This window comes from Orycteropus afer, unplaced genomic scaffold (assembly GCF_000298275.1).
Source record: "Orycteropus afer afer isolate SDZICR_OR568_19922 unplaced genomic scaffold, OryAfe1.0 scaffold00116, whole genome shotgun sequence".
Classification (NCBI taxonomy): Eukaryota; Metazoa; Chordata; class Mammalia; order Tubulidentata; family Orycteropodidae; genus Orycteropus; species Orycteropus afer.
The window spans coordinates 1,171,667-1,191,312 of NW_006921703.1; the positions used below are offsets into that span (position 1 = coordinate 1,171,667).

Below are 19,646 nucleotides of genomic sequence, written 5' to 3' on the forward strand. Positions count from 1 at the left end.
GATATCCAATTTCACCAGCACCATTTATTAAACAAACGTTCTCTTCCCCATTTAATGGATTTCGGCCCTTTGTTGAAAATCAGCTGACCATAGGTAGGTGGATCTATTTCTGGGTTCTCAATTATGTTCCAGTGGTCTATGTATCTGTTGTTATAACAATACCAGGTTGTTTTGACTACTGTGGCTGTATAGTAGGTTTTGAGATCTGGGAGTGGGAGACTTCCTACCTGTTCTTCTTTTTCAATAGTGATTTGCTTATCTGAGGTCTTGTTCCTTTCCATATAAAATTTGTGATTGCTTTTCCATATCCTTCAAGAATGTTGATGGGATCTGGATTGGGATTGCATTGAATGTATAGATTGCTTTGGGTAGTATTGACATTTCACAATGTTGAATCTTCCTATCCATGAGCATGGTATGTTCTTCCATTTATATAGATCTCTTACATTTTCTTGAAGTAGTGTTTTGTAGCTTTCTTTGTGTCCCTGGTAAGATTTATTCCCAAGTATTTTATTCTTTTTAGCTATTGTAAATGGTATTGATTTCCTTATTTCCTTTTCAGAGGTCTCTTTGTGATGTAGAGGAACCCAACAGATTTTTGTATGTTGACTCTGTATCTTGTCACTATGGTAAATCTCTCCTGTTAGTTTCAGTAGTTTTCTTGTTGATTCTCTTGGGTTTTCTATGTATAGGGTCATATCATCAGCAAATAGGGATAGTTTTACTTCTTTCTTACCTATTTGGATGCATTTTATTTCCCTTTCTTGCTGTATTGCCCTAGTGAGGGCTTCCAATACAATGCTGATAGAAGTGGTGGTAGAGAGGATCCTTGTCTGTTTCCCATTTGCAAGGAGAATGGTTTCAGTCTCTCTCCATTGAGAATAATATGCACTGTTGGTTTATATATATATGTGCCCTTTATTATCTTGAGGAATTTCTTCTCTATTCTTATTTTTCTGAGAATTTTTTGTCAGGAATGGGTGCTGGATTTTATCAAATGCCTTTTCTGCATCAATTGATATGATCATGTGGCTCTTTCCTTAATTTTATTTATGTGATGGATGATGTTGATTGTTTTTCTAATGTTGAACCATCCTTGCATACCTGCTATGAGCCCCACTTGGTCATAATGTACTATTTTTTGGATATGTTTTTGGAGTCTATTGGCTAGGATTTTGTTGAAGATTTTTACATCTATATTCATGAGGGATATTGATCTGTAGTTTTCCTTTTGAGTGATAGCTTTGCCTGGTTTTGGTATCAAGGTTATGCTTGCTTCATATAATGAATTTAGGAGGATTCTGTCCTTTTCTATGTTTTGGAATAGTTTGAGTAGGATTGGTGTCAGTTCTTCTCTGAACATTTAGTACAATTCTCCAGTGAAACTATCTGGGCCAGGATCTTTTTTTTGTTGTTGGTATTTTTGTTGTTGTTGTTGTAGTTATGGGTTTGTTCAACTTTTCCACATCAGTCTGTGTTAGTTTAGGTAAGTAGTATGTTTCTAGAAATCTGTCCTTTTCCTCTAGATTCCTTCATAATATCCTGATATTATTCTTTTTATTTTTGTTGGTTCTGTTGTGATGTCACCCATTTCATTTCTTATTCATGCTATCTGCATCTCCTCCCTCTTTTTCTTTGTTAAGTCTGCCAGTGGTTTGTGTTGATTTTAGTAATCTTTTCAAATAACCAACTTCTAGCCTTGTTGATTTTTTCTATTTGAAGTACATTTTCATATCAATTGAGTAAATGCCTAGTAACAATACTGCTGGATCATATGGTAAAGCTATGTTTAGCTTTGTAAGAGACTGCCAGACTGTTTTGTAAAGTGGCTGTACCATTTTGCTAACACTAATTAAAAGAAAGTTAGAGTAGCTCTACTAATTTTAGATAAAGAAGAATTCAGAATAAGGAAAATTACCACAAAAAGAAGAGTATTACATAATGATAAAGGGATCAATTCTCCAAGAAAATATAACAATTCTTAATAAGTATGCATCTAACAACAGAGAGTCAAAATACATGAGGCAACAATTGATAACTGCAAGGAGAAATAGACAAATTATAGTTGGAGAGTTGAAAAGAAATCTCTTCTTCAGTAATTGATAGAGCAGAGAGAAAATCAGTGTGGATATAATTGACCTAAACAGCACCACTGAACAACTTAATCTGATTGACATTTACAGAATATTTCATTCAACAACCCCATCCACCCACTGCCATTGAGTCGATTCTGACTCATGGTGATCCTATAGGACATATTATAAGTGCCCTGTAGAATTTCCAAAGCTGTAAATAATTTTTCTTATGCTGAGAAGCTGGCAGGTTTGAACCACTGATCTTTTGATTAGCCACCAGATGCTTTAAGCATTGTGCCATCAGAGCTCCTTCACTCAACAGCAGCAGAATGGATTCTTCTCAAGCTGTCATTGAACACTCACCAAGAGAGGCTACATTCCGGGCCATAAAGCACAGTTTAACAAATGTAAAAGAATAGAAATCATACAAAGTATTGTCTCAGGCCACAGTGGATTTAAACTAGAAATCAATAATGGAAAGATAAGTTGAAAATCCTAAACGATTTGGAAATTAAACACACATTGCTAAATAGCACATGGATCAAAGAAAAAGCCTTGAAAGAAATGAAAAACATTTCAAGATAAATGAAAATTAAAATGTAACTTATCAAAATTTTTGGGATGCAGCTTAGAGGGAAATTTACAGGATTAAATACATATGCTAGAAAAGAGGAACAATCTAAAGTCAGTGGTCGAAGTATTCACCTTAGGAAACTAGACAAAGAAGAGCAATTAAAGCTTTAAGCAATAAGAAGAAAATAAAGAATAAAAGAGCAAAACTCAAAGAAATTGAAAACAGCAAAACAATAGAGAAAGTAAATGAAGCCTAAAGGTGGTTCTTGGAAAATATCAATAACATTGACAAAACTCTACCCAGTACAAATTATCTATATCATTCTGGTAGCACAGTGCCTAAGTCATTTGATTGCGAACCAGAAGGCTGGCAGTTCAAACCCACCAGCCACTCCTCAGAAGGAAGATTGTGCAATCTACTTCCATAGTGATACTGCCTCAGAAACCCAAGGAGGGGTTGCTATGAGTCTGACTATGAGTCACATCTAACTCAAAAGCAGTGAGTTTTTGAGTGAGCTATTTAAAATAGGTTTTTTGGTAGACAACATACAGGGTTTTTTATTTTTATTTTTTTCCCCCTTACTGTCCATTCTGGCAATCTCTATCTTTTAATTGGTTTATTTAAACCATTCACATTTAAAGTAATTACTAATATGTTGCTGTTGTTAGGTGCCATTGAGTCAGTTCTGACTCATAGTGACCCTATGTACAACAGAATAAAACACTGTCTGGTCCCATGCCACCTTCACAGTCTTTGTTATGCTTGAGCCCCTTGTTGCAGCCACTGTGTCAATCCATCTTTTTGAAGGTCTTCCCCTTTTTCGCTGACCCTCTACTTTACCAAGCATGATATCCTTCTTCAGAGACTGGTCCTTCTGACATGACCAAAGTATTGATATAGTTGGTTTAATATCTACTACATTTTAACCACTTTTTATTCATCCACTAATTATTTCTCTCTCTCTTTTTTTATCTTCTCTTTTTCTGCTTCATTTATGGCTTAAAATGAGAATTTTATTATTCCATTTTTTCTCTTTTCTCAGCATATACATTATATTTATTTATTTATTAAAAAACTATTACTGCTTACCTTAGAGTTTTAAATATACTTTTACAACTACTAAGTCCACTCTCCAATAACCTTATACTACTTCATTGGCAGTCAGGTACCTTATAACAGAGTATTTCTACTTTATTCTTCCCACTCTTGTAACACTGCTGTCATTCATTTCACTTACCCATGTACTATAATCACCCAATACACTGTTACAATTATTAAACAGTTATCTATTAGATGTATCCAATTAAGAGACATAAAAAATTTTATTTTACTTTATTTCTTCTCTGATACTCTTCTTTGTTTTATGTAGATCTGATTTTCTGTGTTTTCCTTCTCCCTAAAGAGTTTCTCTGAACATTTTTGAAGCAAATCTATTGGCAATGAACTTTCAGGTTTTTGTTTGAATTTTTTTTTTTTTTTCTCCTTTACTTTTGAAGGATAATTTTGCTGGATATAAAATTCTAGGTTGACTTTTTTTTTTTTTTTTCCTTTCAACACTCTAAATATTTCTTTCTACTCACTTCTTGTTTGCATGATTTCTGATGAGAAGTTCTGTATAATTCTTATACTTCTTGAAAAAGACAGTTGTTGTCAAGTTGATTTTGGCTCATGTCAGAGTGCACTGTACTCCACAGAGCATTTGATTGCTGATTTTTTGGAAGTAGATCACTTTTTTTTTGAGGTACCTCTGGATGAACTCCACCAATATTTTGGTTAACAATCAAGTGCATTGATTGTACCACTCAGGGACTCTGTTTCTGTCTAAGAAAAGTCACTGAAGTTATTGATATTCAGTTTGTTCAGCTTTTTCCTTTTTGGAAGGATGGGAGTGATGACTTCAAAGTTCTTCACGTGTTGAAGCTGAAACTGGAAGTCCTTTCTACTTTTGAAGTTTCTATCATTTTCAAGATCAGGAAACCGAGGCTCCCTGTGGTTAACTGAATAGTGAAAGTCTTCTAATTCGTAAACCAATCCCTTCCCTCTTCGGTTCCTATTAGTACATTTCACAAAATAAGCTAGGAGAACTACCCTCAGAAAAAGCATAAGGTAGTATAGTTGGGGTTTGGCAAGGCTAGCTCTGGAAGTGAGCCATAAGAAGGGATAAAAGACTGCAAATCACCAGGCAAAGCCAGAGGTACCATGCATGAAACAACAGCCTCATCTACTGGCTATTGACCCATAGATTGTCAACAGAGACTAGAGGGCAAGGGGACTACTTAACCTGCTCCTTTGGGACAATACCATTAACAGATGGATTGAGAGGCAAAAAGAGTATTAGAAAATATTCCAGAGGACAGCCAAGTCTCTGAAATGAACTAACCCAGTAGAGCCCCAATGGGACCCCCATGAAACTCAAATCTAGCCTTGATTACTGTGCAGCATCATTATCTAGGTTCCTGGACTCATTGAAGTACCAGACAAAATCATTTCAAAAGAATTCAGGAGCCCAGTCATCTGGTCACTTCCAGGATGATCCTTAAAACAACAAAGCCCCTCTAGTAGCCATAAAATATGGGTGCACTGGTAACATAGTTCCTAAGGCATTTGACTACTAACCAGAAGGCTGACGGTTCAAACCCACCAGTCACTCCTCGAAAGGAAGATTGGGCAATCTACTTCCATAGAGATACTGCCTCAGAAACCCAAGGAGGGGTCACTAAATATAGGATCTGTGTAATAGATGATAGAAGGACATAGAAACAGCAACCTAAGGAGAGGAAGTGGGGGTACACAGGAGGTAGCACCCCTGGAGAGGCATCTTAGGAGCACAGCTTGTTCAGTGAACAATGGGAAGCAACTCAGTTGGATGAGTCCAGCTAACCAACAGCTATCAGGTTCAGGGATGCCCACCTAGGCCAGTATAATCTGAGTGATCAATGGTAACAAGTCCTAAATAGGGACACTGAGTCATGGGCAAGTCTATCTGTGAGTAGGTTGAGCCAGTGTGCAAGCTCCTTACTTATTCGGGACAGAGCCACACATCCTCAAAGGGAGTTAGGACAGGAGAATAACTTCAAACACAAGACAAAACCAAACAAACCAAACTCACTGCCATCAAGTCAATTCCAACTCATAGTGACCCCCTTTTGTTTTGAGAGGCTGTAAATCTTTACGGAAGTAGATTGCCAAGTCTTCCTTCCACAGAGGGGCTGGTGGGTTTGAACCGCCAACCTTCTGGTTAGCAGTCAAATGTCTTCGGCACTATACCACCAGAGCTCCTTTTAAACACAAGACAAGGACAGATTCTTTTTGGAATATGCCATCCTGAAAATGATTAAATAAAAATGATGGGAGGAGAGGTGAGATGCAGTGCAGATCAGTTGACTCACGTGGCATTGCTTCCTTTCAAGGGCAGAGGGCTTCTCATGCAAAGTCTGCACCTGTGTTACCATGGAAATTGAACTTTTTTTTTTTCTTTTTTTTTAAGAGACAGTTATCAATACAAATTAAAAATGGAACACAGCTGTGAACTGATTCTTTAAGCATCTAGGTTTCTTCTTATTTAAGGATTTGAGACACTCTATCTCAGGTATCTCCATTTTGCAGACAAGGAAATCATCTTTCAGATATATTTAAGGAGCCCTGGTGGTGCAGTAGCAGCTCTGCTGGCACAGGGCCTAAGGCATTTGACTGCTAGCCAGAAGGCTTGCAGTTCAAACCCACCAACCACTCCGTGGAAGGAAGATGAGGCAATCTACTTCCGTAGAGATTTACAGCCTCAGAAACTCAATGAGAGTAGCTATGAGTTGCAATTGACTCCTTGGCAGTGGGTTCGATTTCCATGGTTTGGTGGTGCAGTGGTTAAGGCATTTGCTGCTAACCAAAAGGTTGGCAGTTCAAACTGACAAGCCACTCAGTGGGAGAAAGATGAAGTAGTCTGCTTCTATAAAGATTTACAGCCTCGGAAACCTTATGGAGGCAGTTCTACTCTGTTCTATAGGATCGCTATGAGTCAGAATCAACTCAAGGGCAGCTGTTCTTTTTTTTTTCTTTGATATGAAAGCAAATGATCATTGAGGCTGATTTTCAGTCTCCTTCATTTTAAAAAACATCCAAGTTTAATATAAACCAAAAACCAAAAACCCACTGCTATTGAGTTGATTCTGACTCATGTTGTTGTTGTTGTTGTTAGGTGCCATAGAGTCGGCTCCAACTCATAGTGACCCTGTGTACAACAGAACGAAACACTGCCCAGTCCTGTGCCGGTCTCACAATCCTTGCCATACCTGAGCCCATCGCTGCAGCCACTGTGTCAATCCATCTCGCTGAGGGCCTTCCCATTCTTTGCTATCCCTCCACCTTAAAAAAAAAAAAAATCTCACTGCTGTTGAGTCAGATCTGACTCACAGAGACCCCTCCTTGGGTTTCTGAGGCGATGTCACTATGGAAGTAGATTGCCCAATCTTCCTTCCAAGGAGTGGCTGGTGGGTTTGAACTGCCAGCCTTTTGGTTGGCAGACAAATGCCTTAGGCACTACACTACCACAGCTTCTTCTTTCCATCATACCAAGCATGATATCCTTTTCCAGGGAATGGTCCTTTCTGACAACATGGCCAAAGTAGGTGAGACAAAGTCTGGCCATTCTTGCTTCCAAGGAGCATTCTGGCTGCACTTCTTCCAGGAGAGATTTATTTGTTCCTTTGGCAGTCCATGGTACTTTCAGTATTCTTTGCCAACACTACAACTCAAAAGCATCAACTCTTCTTCGATTTTCCTTGTTCATTGTCCAGTTTTCACATGCATATGAGACAATTGAAAATACTATGGCTTGGATTAGGGGCATCTTAGTCTTCAAGGACACACCTTTGCTTTTCAGCACTTTAAAGAAGTCTTTTGCAGCAGATTTGCCCAGTGCAATACGTCACCTGATGTCTTGACTCTGCTTCTATTGGTGTTGATTGTGGAACCAAGTAATATGAAATCTTTAACAACCTCAGTCTTTTCTCCATTTATTGTGATGCTGCTTATTGGTCCAGCTGTGAGGATTTTTGTTTCCTTTATGTTGAAATGTAATGCATACTGCAGATGGAAGTCTTTAATCCTCATCAGTAAGTACTTCAAGTCACCCTCATTTTCAGCACACAAAGTCGAGTCATCTGCATATTGCAGGTTGTTAATGAGTCTTCCTCCAATCCTTATGCCACATTCTTCTTCATATAATCCAGCTTCTCGCATTATTTGCTCAGTATACAGATTGAATAATTATGATGAAAGAATATAACCCTGACACACTCCCTTCCTGATTTTAAACCATGCAGTAGCCCCTTGTTCTGTTTGAACCACAGCCTCCTGGTCTATATACAGGTTCCTGATGAGCACAATCAAGTGTTCTAGAATTCCCATTTTTCTCAATGTTATCATAATTTGTTATGATCCACACAATTGAATGGTTTTGCATAGACAATAAAACATAAGTAAACATCTTTCTGGTATTTTTTGCTTTCAGCTAAGATTCAACTGATATCAGCAATGATATCGCTCATTCCTCATTCATGTCCACTTCTGAATCCAGCTTGCATTTCTGTAAGTTCTCTGTCAATATACTGCTGCAATAATTTTTTAATTATCTTCAGCAAGATTTTACTTGCATGCGATATTAATGATATTGTTCAATAATTTCCACATTCTGTGAGATCACCTTCCTTTGGAATGGGTACAAATATGGATCTCTTCCAGTTAGTTGGCCGGGTAGCTGTCTTCCAAATCTCTTGGCATAGACAAGTGAATGCCTCCAGTGTGACATCTGTTTGTTGAAACATCTCAGTGGGTATTCTGTCAGTTCCTGGAGCCTTGTTCTTCACCAATTCCTTCAGTGCAGCTTTCACTTCTTCCTTCAATACCATTGGTTCTTGATCATATGCCATCTCCTGAAATGGATGACTATCAACCAGGTCTTTTTGTTACAGTGACTCTGTGCATTCCTTCCATCTTCTTTTGATGTTTCCTGCATTATTCAATATTTTGTTCATGTTGTTGTTGTTGTTGTTATGTGCCATCAAGTTGTTGTTGTTATGTGTCATCAAGTTGTCTCTGACTCATAGCAACCCCTCTTTGGGTTTCTGGGGCAGTATCTCTATGGAAGTAGATTGCCCAATCTTCCTTCCAAGGAGTAGCTGGTGGGTTTGAACTGACAACCTTATGGTTAGCACATAGAATCTTTCAGTACTGCAGCTTGAGGCTTGAATTTTTTCTTCAGTTCTTTCAGCTTGAGAAATGCTAAGTGTGTTCTTTCCTTTTGGTTGTCTAACTCCTTGTCTTTGCACATTTCATTATAACAACTGACTTTGTCTTCTCGAGCTGCTCTTTGAAATCTTCTGTTCAACTCTTTTATCTTTTCATTTCTTCCATTTGCTTTAGCTACTCTCCATTCAAGAGCAAGTTTCAGAGTCTCTTCTGACATCCATTTTGGTCTTTTCTTCCTTTCCTGTCTTCTTAATGACCTTTAGCTTTCCTCATGGGTGATATTCTTGATATCATCTCACAGTTCCTCTGGTTTTCAGTCATTGGTGTTCAATACAACAAATTTATTCTTTAGATGATCTATAAATTCAGGAGGGATATAATCAAGGTCATATTTTGGCTCTCATGGACTTCTTTTAATTGTCTTCAGCTTCAACTTGAACTTGCATATGAGAAACTAATGGTGTCTGTCCCACAGTTAGTTCTTGGTCTTGTTTTGGGTGAAGATATTGAGCTTCTCCATTGCCTCTTTCCACAGATGTGGTAGATCTGATTCCTGTGTACTCTATCTGGTGAAGGCCACGTGTATAGCTATCATTTGCATTGTTGAAAAAGTATTTTCAATTAATAAGTCATTGGCTTGCAAAATTCTGTCATGTGATCTCCAGCGTTTTTTTCTGTCACCGAGGCCATATTTTCCAACTACTGGTGATTCTTCCTTGTTTCCAACTTTTGCATTCCAATCACCAGTGATAAGCAACATTTCTTGATTGTATGTTTGGTCAACTTCAGACTGCAGAAGTTTGTAAAAATCTTCAATTTCCTCATCTTTGGCCTTGGTGGTTGGTATGTAAATTTGAATAATAGTGGTATTAACTGGTCTTCCTTGTAGATGTATGTATATTATTCTGTCACTGACAGCATTGTACTTTAGGATAGTCCTTGAAATATTCTTTGTGATGTGCCATTCCTCTTCAAATTGTCATTCCCACTGTAGTAGATCATATGGTTGTCCAATTCAAAATGGCCAAAACCTGTCCATTTCAGCTCACTAATACCTAGGATATCTATTTTTATGCATTCCATTTCAGGTTTGACAATTTCTAAATTTTGTAGATTCATACTTCCTACATTCCATGTTCAGATTATTAATGGATGTTTGCAGTTGTTTCTTTCCATCTCGAGTGGTGCCACATCAGCAAATGGAGGTCCCGAAAGTTTTACTCCATTCACATCATTAAGGTGGCTCTCCTGTGAGAAGGCATCTCTTCCCCACTTGTATTTTGAGTGTCTTCCAACCTTAGGGGTTCATCTTCCACACTATATCAGATAGAGTTTCAGGGTTATTCATAAAGTTTTCTAGTAATATATGAAACATTGTTTCACTGCTATTCATAAAGTTTTCACTGTCCAATTCTTTGAGAAGTGGGTGGCCCTTTCCTTCTTCCAAGTCTTGTCTTAGTTTGGAGGCTCCACTGAAACCTGTCCACCATGGGTGACCCTGCTGGTCTTTGAAATACGAGTGGCATAGCCTCCAGCTCACAGCAACACACAAGCTGCCACAGAATGACAACTGACACAAGTGGTGGATTCCAACTCATAGTGACCTCCACAGTGTTTCCAAGGCTATACATCTTTATGGAAGTAGATTGCTTCATCTTCCTCCCACAGAGCAGCTGGTTGGTTTGAACCACCTACTTTCTGGTTAGCTGCCAAAGGGCTTACCCATTGTGCAATGACAGCTCCTTTGGTTTTGTTTGGTAAGTTTAATATAGAGGGTGCTTGTTTTAATTGACAAGACAATGATGAGATGGTAGAAAATTGATGCATTTGCTTTAAAAAAAAAAATAAAACATGAGTCCTTTTTCTAAATAAAATGTCTAAAAGTGCCTAAACATAAAACCTATACAGAATTCAAAAAAGGTCCTTTAGACTCTGTACTACATTGGAAATAATTTTTATGATGGCTTAAAATAAAATACTATTCCAAGCCAACAATACATCATATGTTACAGGCAGTCCTCCTATCCAATGACCAATCCAAAACAAGGAACCACAGAAGGCTGTATAATTAGCATTAGTTCAAGATGTTCTTCTTTTGCAGTCTTGGGACATTTAGGCCATATTCAAGTCTAAACCAGTCATACTATAAGTGTAGTCCGAGGACCAGGAGCGTCAGCCCACCTGGGAAAACGTTAGACATGCAAATTTTGGGGGCCTATCTCAGATCAACTGAATTAGAAACTCTGGGGATGGAGCCTGGGAAGCTGGATTAACAAACTCTCCATTGCAATGCACACCAAGTGATTGCGATGCACACTAAACTTTGAAAACCACTGCTTTAAACACTGCAATGGTGAGATCTCAGATCTAGTGAAGCCCAGGGTACAAGTGCAAGGACCTGAGATGGCCAAACTCCTGTGGACATGCTCTAGTAGGACTGTCCTGTAAAGAACGGAATATGCTCTGTTTGTGAGATCAGTGCAGTGTTTGCACTAATATGTTTTCCATGGATATGCAAAACCTTGCTATCAAGACAATTTATTGCACATAAAACAAAGTTAGACAACCTCAGTCTTTTGTTTTGGCTAATCCTAATCCATAATGCCTAAGACACATGACTGCTAACCAGAAGTCTGGCGGTTCAAACCCACCAGCCACTCCTTAGAAGGAAGATGGGGCAATCTACTTCTGTAGTGATACTGCCTCGGAAACTCAAGGAGGGGTTGCTGTGAGTTGGGTCCAACTCGACAGCATATAACAACAACAACAATCCTTTTTCTGGGGCCACTGGCAGAAGTTGCTGATGCAGAGAAGGGAAATAAGTTTACTTAAACCAGGGCTTCTCCACCTTGGCACTATTAACATTTGGGACAAATAATTTTCTGTTATAGGAGATTATCTTATGCATTGTAGAGGATGTTTTGCAGCATTTGACTTCTACCCACTAGATGCCAATAGCACCACCCTCCCTCACCCAGTAGAGACAATAAAAATTATCTCCAGACATTGCTAAATGTTCCTTGGGGGAAAAAGGTTCCCCCTACCCTCCATGAGAACCACTGATTTAAACCAAAGCATCACGTTCCTGGGTGGTGCAAATGGTTAATGCAACTGACTGCTAACTGAAGGGTTGGGAGTTCTAGTCTACCCAGAAATGATTAGGTGGAAAGGTCTGCTGATCTACTTTGAAAACCCTGTGGAGCACAATTCTCCTTTGACTTGAATTGAATCAACTTGGTAGCAATTGGTTTTTAATTTCCTTCAAAGTGATAAGGAGGAATGTGGCAGTGAGGACAAGTGGGGGTGACTCACGTTGTAGGATCGGCCATGCCTCTGTCTCCACTGCACCAGCACTACCTGTGCAACGACCAGAGCGCAGAGGAAGATCAAGATCATCTCCACGTGCATAGATTCGTGGCCCCGGTGCACCTTGTATAGCCTCTCCTGCTGAAAGCTGGAACCGCAAATGAAACCATCTGAAAAAAGCCCTAGCCCCTGCACATTTAGCAAAAAAATAAAATAACAGGGTGGATTCACAGGAGGCAATTGGAAGTTTCAAAGGTAGGGGTTGTTAAGGTTTGATTATAAAGTTTTCATAATTGTTTCTAGTTTCCTCCCATGCTCCAGGTTTGAGGAAGGAGGAGATGAGAGAAAGAGCCTTGTTCTGTTAGCAAAACTAATTCCTCTCAATCCTTTGCTTTCTGGTTGCTTTTGGCCATGACCTTTGTCTTTTTAAGCTAAGTGATGGAGCCAAAAGCACTGGTCATTGCCCCAAGAAGTCTTGATTTTCAGTTCTGGATCTGCTCCTTAATCACCATGCAATCTAAGAAAAGTTATTTATCTTCTCTAAGCCTCAGCTTTCTCATTTGCAAATTTAGATAACTCTCCCTCTGTATCTCACGGGATTATTAAATTGAAATGCATATATTATTTGTACCTATATCAGGAATAATAATAACTCTCAGTTTGAATCATACAAAATTGCCATTTTTGAAAGTCAAAAACAATGGAACATTGGTAATTTCCAATATTTTCAAGTGAAAGGATATACTGTAGATAGTGTCTACATTAAGTAGAATATAGACATCATGTCCATCATTGGGCTATGGGGAGTTCCTGAGTGAGTTGTATAACTTGTCTTCATTACAGGGAGAAAGAATTGGCTCAGTTATTATCTTAGACATGCACAACATTCAGATGATGGGTTAATGTTTCTGTTTTTGGTTGGACTCAGTTTTGCACAATGGTGGAGAAAATCACTATGATACTGGGTGTGGTAGTTAAGGTTATGTTGCAACTTGGCTGGGTCTAGTTTTGAGTGGCTGGGCAGCTGGTTGTAGTTATTCCCCACGGTGAGACTGGTAATCAGCTTCATAGTGGAATCCACTGGAGAACTGAGTAGCTGCCTTAAGAATATGGTCTGCTTCCACCATGTAAGGAGAAGCATTGAGAAAGATAGGTCTCTGTGCTTTTTGGTATGCTTGGACCCTGCATGTAGCTGAGTCTTCATTTAGGATCCTGCCATGTTTCATGTTGATCTTGGACTATCTCTGGACTCTAATTAGTGGCCTGCCATGTTGTTTGGTATTATTGGGACTGTGCCTTTTTACTTGTTGACCTTGGGTTTGTCAGCAGCTGCCTGACTTGAGAAAAGCCTCCAGCTTTAGTGGGCTGGGAGCAAAAGGCAGAGCTGAAGCCCAAGGTTAAGGGGCTTTCACCCAGTCCCTAGAGCTTGGCACTTTTAATTCAGATTTCTAGCACCCAAAACTGCAAGAGAATAAACTCCTGTTTGTTAAAGTCACCCATTTGTGGTATTTCCTATTAGAGCCACCAAAACCAAACTCACTGCCTTCGAGTCAGATCTGACTCATAGCAACCCCTCCTTGGGTTTCCAAAGCGGTATCAATATGGAAGTAGATTGCCCAATCTCCCTTCCGAGGAGTGGCTAGTGGGTATGAACTGCCAGCCTGCTGGTCAGCAGTCAAATGCCTTAGGCACTACACCACCAGACCTCCTGTTAGAGCAGCATGAAGTAAACAAAACACTGGGTCATCTGGTAACTTCCTACAGCAGAAGTGACCTTGAAGAAAGTCTCAAGCAATGGTTTTCAACCTTGGTTCGAAGTTAGAAATTACCGGGTAAAACTCAAAAAACCAAACCCATTGCTGTCAAGTTGATTCAAACTCACAGTGACTCTGTAGGACAGAGTAGAACTGCCACATAGGGTTTCCAAGGCTGTAATCTTTTACAGAAACCAGATTGTCACAACTTTCTCCAATGGAGTGGCTGGTGGGTTTAAACCACCCACCTTCCAGTTAGCAGCCAAGCGCATAACCACTGCACTACCAGGAATTACTGGGTGGCTTTTAAAAATCCCAATGCCCACGCCATACCCCAGATCAATTAAATCACAAATTCTGGGGTTGAGACCCCCACATCACTAATTTTTAAGATTGAGAAACAAATCTGAATTCAAAGTGCCATTAAAAATCCCAATGCCCAAGCCATACCCCAGATCAATTAAATCACAAATTCTGGGGTTGAGACCCCCACATCACTAATTTTTAAGATTAGAGAAAGAAAGAGACCCAAGGTGAAAATTAGGGAAAAATCATGATTTCTGTCAATTAAAAACTGATTAAATATGAGAACTATCCTTCAGCCCCCGTGGGGGCACTATCAGTCACAAAATGCCTTTAAGTTAAGTTTCCACTTAGGATTAGTTACAGTGTGCTAGTATACCAGTCAGAAAACACTGCAGGATAATCTATGCCACAAGACTGTGACCTTTTAAAAAGCATTTGTTGGTTCTGCCCTTTAGGTTCTCTTAACATTTCTATAGCTACTCTAAGCAGCAAAGTACCGGAGTGCCTGAGAAAGGGCCACATCCAAATCCCAGGGGTGCCCCCTGCTGGAGAAGGTGTAGAAATGAACTCATAAACCAAAAAACCAAACTCACCGCCATAGGCTCGATTCTGACTCATTGCGACCCCCTTTGGGTTTCCAAGGTGGTAAATCTTAAGGGAAGTAGGTTGCCCAGTCTTCCTTTCACAGGGTGGCTGGTGGGATAAACCCCCAAAACCAAACCTACTTCCATTGAGTTGATTCTGACTCGTAGCAACCCTTTAGGGCAGAACAGAACTACCCCATAGGGTTTCCAAGGCTGTAAATCTTTATGGAAGCAGGTTGCCTTATCTTTCTCCAGTGGAACAGCTGGTAGGTTCGAACTGCAGATCTTCTAGTTAGCAGCAGAATGTTTTAGCTACTATGTGACTAGAACTCCTGAAATGAAACCATGGAGCTTGGTAGATCATTTCTGCTTGAGTTCAACTTCTCAGAGATAGAATCTTATAATGTTGAGGCTGGAAGGGATATAGATGTACTGAAACCTCTTCATTTTTCAAATGGAGAACCTAAAGTCCTCATCAGGTAAGCAACCTGAATGAAATTACATGCTAATTTTGTGCTGGAAGGTGAGTGCAGGAGACCAGAATTATTTATAGAAGCTCATAAATATATATACTAGAAGCTCATAAATATATATACTAGTTCCTCTGAATAAATGGGAAGTGAAGAAAAATGAGAAGGATGCAAGAATTTAGTTATGGGTTTTATAGCCTCAAATCCAAAATCACTACTTAATAATCTATGTCATTAGTAGACTTTTGACTTAAGACAATGTAGATAGAAAAATAAATTTATCATCAGCCTAAAATAGGACTTTCATTATATATAAAACAAAATATGCTTTATAACATTAATCTATTTATATAAAATGAAAAAATATCTAAAAGGGGTTAACCTATGTGGAAGTACTAATAATAAATATTCTTTGTGTAGGAATACATCCAAAATTGTTTCCTATAATGTAATAAAAGGAACTTTGGTGGTGCAGAGATTAAAGCATTCAACCGCTAACCAAAAGGTCAGCAGTTCAAATCCACCAGCCACTCTGTGGGAGTCTGCTTCCCACAGATGAGGCAATCTGCTTCCATAAAAAGATTTGCAGCCTTGGAAACCCTATATGGCATTTCTACTCTGTTGCTAAGGGTTGCCACAAGTTAGAATTGAGTTGATGGCAGTGGGTTTGGTGTTAGGGCTTTAGTGCAATAAAGGAAGAACTTTTCATTTTTATTTCATTTCATGTCGTACACTTAAGGCTCAATAACTTCATATTAAGAACTGCACCACAGAAGAAAACCAGGTGTATCATGTGCTTAAAGTAAATACTAACATGATACTGTCATATTATGGAGGATCTATAGGAGCTCTGGTAGCATAGTGCCTAAAGCACTTGACTGCTAACCAGAAGACTGGCGGTTCAAACCTACCAGCCACTCCTCCAAAGGAAGGTTGGGCAATCTACTTCCGTAGTGATACTGCCTCGGAAACCCAAGGAGGGGTCGCTATGAGTCGGGGCTGACTCGACGGCACATAACAACAACACAACAACATGGAGGATCTATAAATGCAACTTTGTGAGACAGCACTACAGAAAGCAGATAAAAATCCATTTGATTTTGGTCTAGTGCATTTTTGTGCGTGCAACCCCACATTGCTGTTCTAATCCACCTTCTCTAGATGGGAAATTTACAAAGCTATTTCATCCAATTCCTCAAACTGTTAGGAGGGAGATCTAATTTTTAGTACAAGAGCTATAAAGAACATTAGTCACTTACCTCCACTCATCGTCCTCAGAAAGCTTGGTGTGGGAGATCTGAAAAACAAAAAGGGCTTTTAGCAAAATTTCCTTGTTTCTTATCTTGTATTTTATTTCATTTTTAACATTTTATTGTGATTTGGGTGAAAGTTTACAGAGAAAATTGGTTTTCCTTTCAACAATTCATACATATTTTGATTAGTGACATTGACTGCAATCCCCACAGTGTAACAACATTCTTCTCACTTCTCCCTGTGTATACAGTTTGCATTCTTCCTTCTTTCCTATCCATTCCTGCCTTCTGAGTTTTATCCCTGGGCAAATGCTGCCCTTTTGATCTCACATGATTGGTTGTTCTAAAGAGTGCATACCTACCTCCCTGGTATTATTTTTCACCTTATAGACCTGTTTATTGTTTAGCTAAAAGTTGAGTCATGGGTGTAAGTTCAGTTCCAGGCTTGAAGGGTGTCTAAGGGCCATATCTCAGGGTTCCACCAGTCTTTATCAGACCAGTAAGCCTGGTCTTTTTGATGATTTTGAGCTTTGTTCAACATTTTTCTCCCATTCTATCCAGGACCGCCTATTGTGATCCTTTTCACAGTGGGCCGCAGTGATAGCTGGGCACTATCTAGCTGTTCTGGTATCAGGATTGTGGGAGATGGTGTTCAAGTAGACCATTTGTCCTTTGGACTAATTGTTTCCATGTGTCTTTGACTTCTTTACTCTTCTTTGGTCTGGATGGGGAGAGGCCAATAGTTCCACCTTAGATGGCTGCTCACAAGCTTTTGAGACCTTAGTCACTACTCACTATAGCTGGATGTAGAACATTGTCTTTGTGGCTGTGTTATGCCAATTGAATTTTATATCCCCCAAGACTACAGTCCTGAGTCCTTAGACTCAGAGAGATTCCCTCCTTCAAGGTTTGGTTATGGCTAAAAAGTTTTCATAACTTTGCCCCTTGTATGCTCTACTATATTCATGAACACATTTACAGTACATTCAAATACATATGTGGAAATATCCTCTGTCAAAGTAATATATGTTCATGGGTGTGGCTCATTCACCTTCCCACCCATGTTCAGCTATCTGTGTATCCACTCGTTGATTATTGTTATTCCTGTTATTGCAGGATTAGGTATGTAATAGTGTTTACATTTGTTGCCTTTAACACTTTTGCTCCTCCTGTGTCTTCCTTTGTCTTGATCATTTTGTGCTGACCTCACCCTTATATATTGCCATTCCTTTCATCCAAGGAGCTCTAATGTCATAGTGGTTACACATTTGGCTGTTAACCAAAAGTTTGGCAGTTTGAGTCCACTAACTGCTCCATGGGAGAAAGATGAGACAGTCTGCTTCTGAAAAGAGTTACAACCTTGAAAACTCTGTGGGCAGTTCTACTCCATCCTATAGGGTCACTATGAGTTGGAATCAACTCAACAGCAGTGGGTATTTCCCAGCCCACCTTTGGTTGTGACTAAACATTTTGTTAACATTTATAGTAGTGGTCTCCTACAGTATTTGTCCTTCTGTGATTGACCAATTTCACTCAGCCTAATGTTCTCCAGGTTCATAGATTGTATTAGGTGTTTCACAGCTTCATTGTTATTCTGTAACATTGTGTAGTATTCCATTATGTGCAGGTACCATAGTTTGTTTATCCATTCATCCGATGGTGGGCATTTAGTTTGTTTCCATCTTACCTTGTATTTTAAAACGTATATGAAACTCAAATCATGAAAAATAATGATTTTCCCTACAAAACAAAACTGAATCCTGTTGAGTCAATTCTGACTCATACTAACTCTATAAAATCTATGCTTTGCTTCGAGGCTTGAGGGATTCCTTACAATGGAGAATAAGACCCTGGGTGATGCAGCTAAGTAGGGCCTTCGGCAGTATTTGCACTAGGCCAGGGCTTGCTGGACAATGTCAGAAAAGAGAAAGTGGGTAGGGCAGTGGGTGATGGTGGCAGCTTCGCCATGAATTCTTGTACTTTCCCACCATGGGGTGATCCTACCAGCTGATGGTCCCATCAGGTGGTCCTTGATACCTGAATGAGGGTCGCAGTAACTGGGTTCAAGTGTTGAGTTCCAAAAACAGAGCTTTAAGTGGCAACCCTTCTTTGTTTGACAGATCCCTCTTTGCTGACTTCTGCTTTGAGGGAAAAAGACATTGAATAAGTTTGGGGTCCTGAACCATCCAACAATCAGCACCAGTCAGGACAATACCCTGAGCTGACTGGTTCTTTATATATCTATATCTATCAGTCTAAATATAATAAATAAATAAATATATAAATTAGCTGATATGAATATTTAATATTTTGAATTAAGTCTCAAAACAAAAACAATCTTAGGAAAAATCAATCTCAATAATGTATTTTTTTTTGCTATCATTTAAAGATATTTACATGTGTAAAGGCAAATAAAGTACTTCCTTTTTACTATTATTATTATTATAAAACATTTTAAACAGAAACAAAGACTAATACAATTAACTCCCAAGTGCCCATAACCTAGCTTCAAAAACTATCAAACAACAGGTAATCTTATTTCTTTATTTTTTAAATCCCTTCACAAATATCAAACCTGTCTCTTAATTATCCATCTATTTTCCCTCCCTCCCCATGCCTGTTATTGGCTTCAGCCAAGATCCATCTGACATCATCAATGATATCCCTTGTTCCATGTCCTTTTCTGAATCCAGTTTGCATTTCTGGAAGTTCTCTGTCAATATACTGCTGCAGCCATTTTTGAATTATCTTTAACAAAACTGGACTATATGAAGAAGAACATGGCATCAGGATTGGAGGGAGAGAACCCACCCAAGGCAGGAAGCTGCTGGAAAAAGCCAGGGCCAATGGCCCGATCCATGTAAGGGGAGGGAGGGAGAGAACCCACCCAGGCAGGAAGCTGTGGGAAGAAGTCAGGGCTGACAGCTGGGACAGGTAGGGGGAAGGCCAGGAAATAGATAGAGAGGTTTGGAACAACTAAGGGAAACGAACTCATCTGTCAGTTTTCCATACTATGGTGGCTTGCATGTTGCTGTGAGGCTGGAGGCTGTACCACCGGTGTTTCAAACGCCAGCAGAGTTG

At 39.3% G+C, this 19,646-nt stretch overlaps 1 protein-coding gene across 1 annotated transcript in view; it reads right to left on the reverse strand.

The window, feature by feature from the left end:
• Positions 1–17,628, reverse strand: part of RNF175 (ring finger protein 175) — a 67,914-nt gene extending 50,286 nt beyond the window's left edge. Inside the window, exons 1-3 of the mRNA XM_007943989.1 lie at positions 17,617–17,628; positions 16,572–16,609; positions 12,205–12,346 (exon numbers count right to left, since the gene is read on the reverse strand). Coding sequence (XP_007942180.1) covers positions 12,205–12,346; positions 16,572–16,609; positions 17,617–17,628 — 192 coding nt within the window. The remainder of the gene's footprint in view (positions 1–12,204; positions 12,347–16,571; positions 16,610–17,616) is intronic.
• Positions 17,629–19,646: the final 2,018 nt, after the last annotated feature.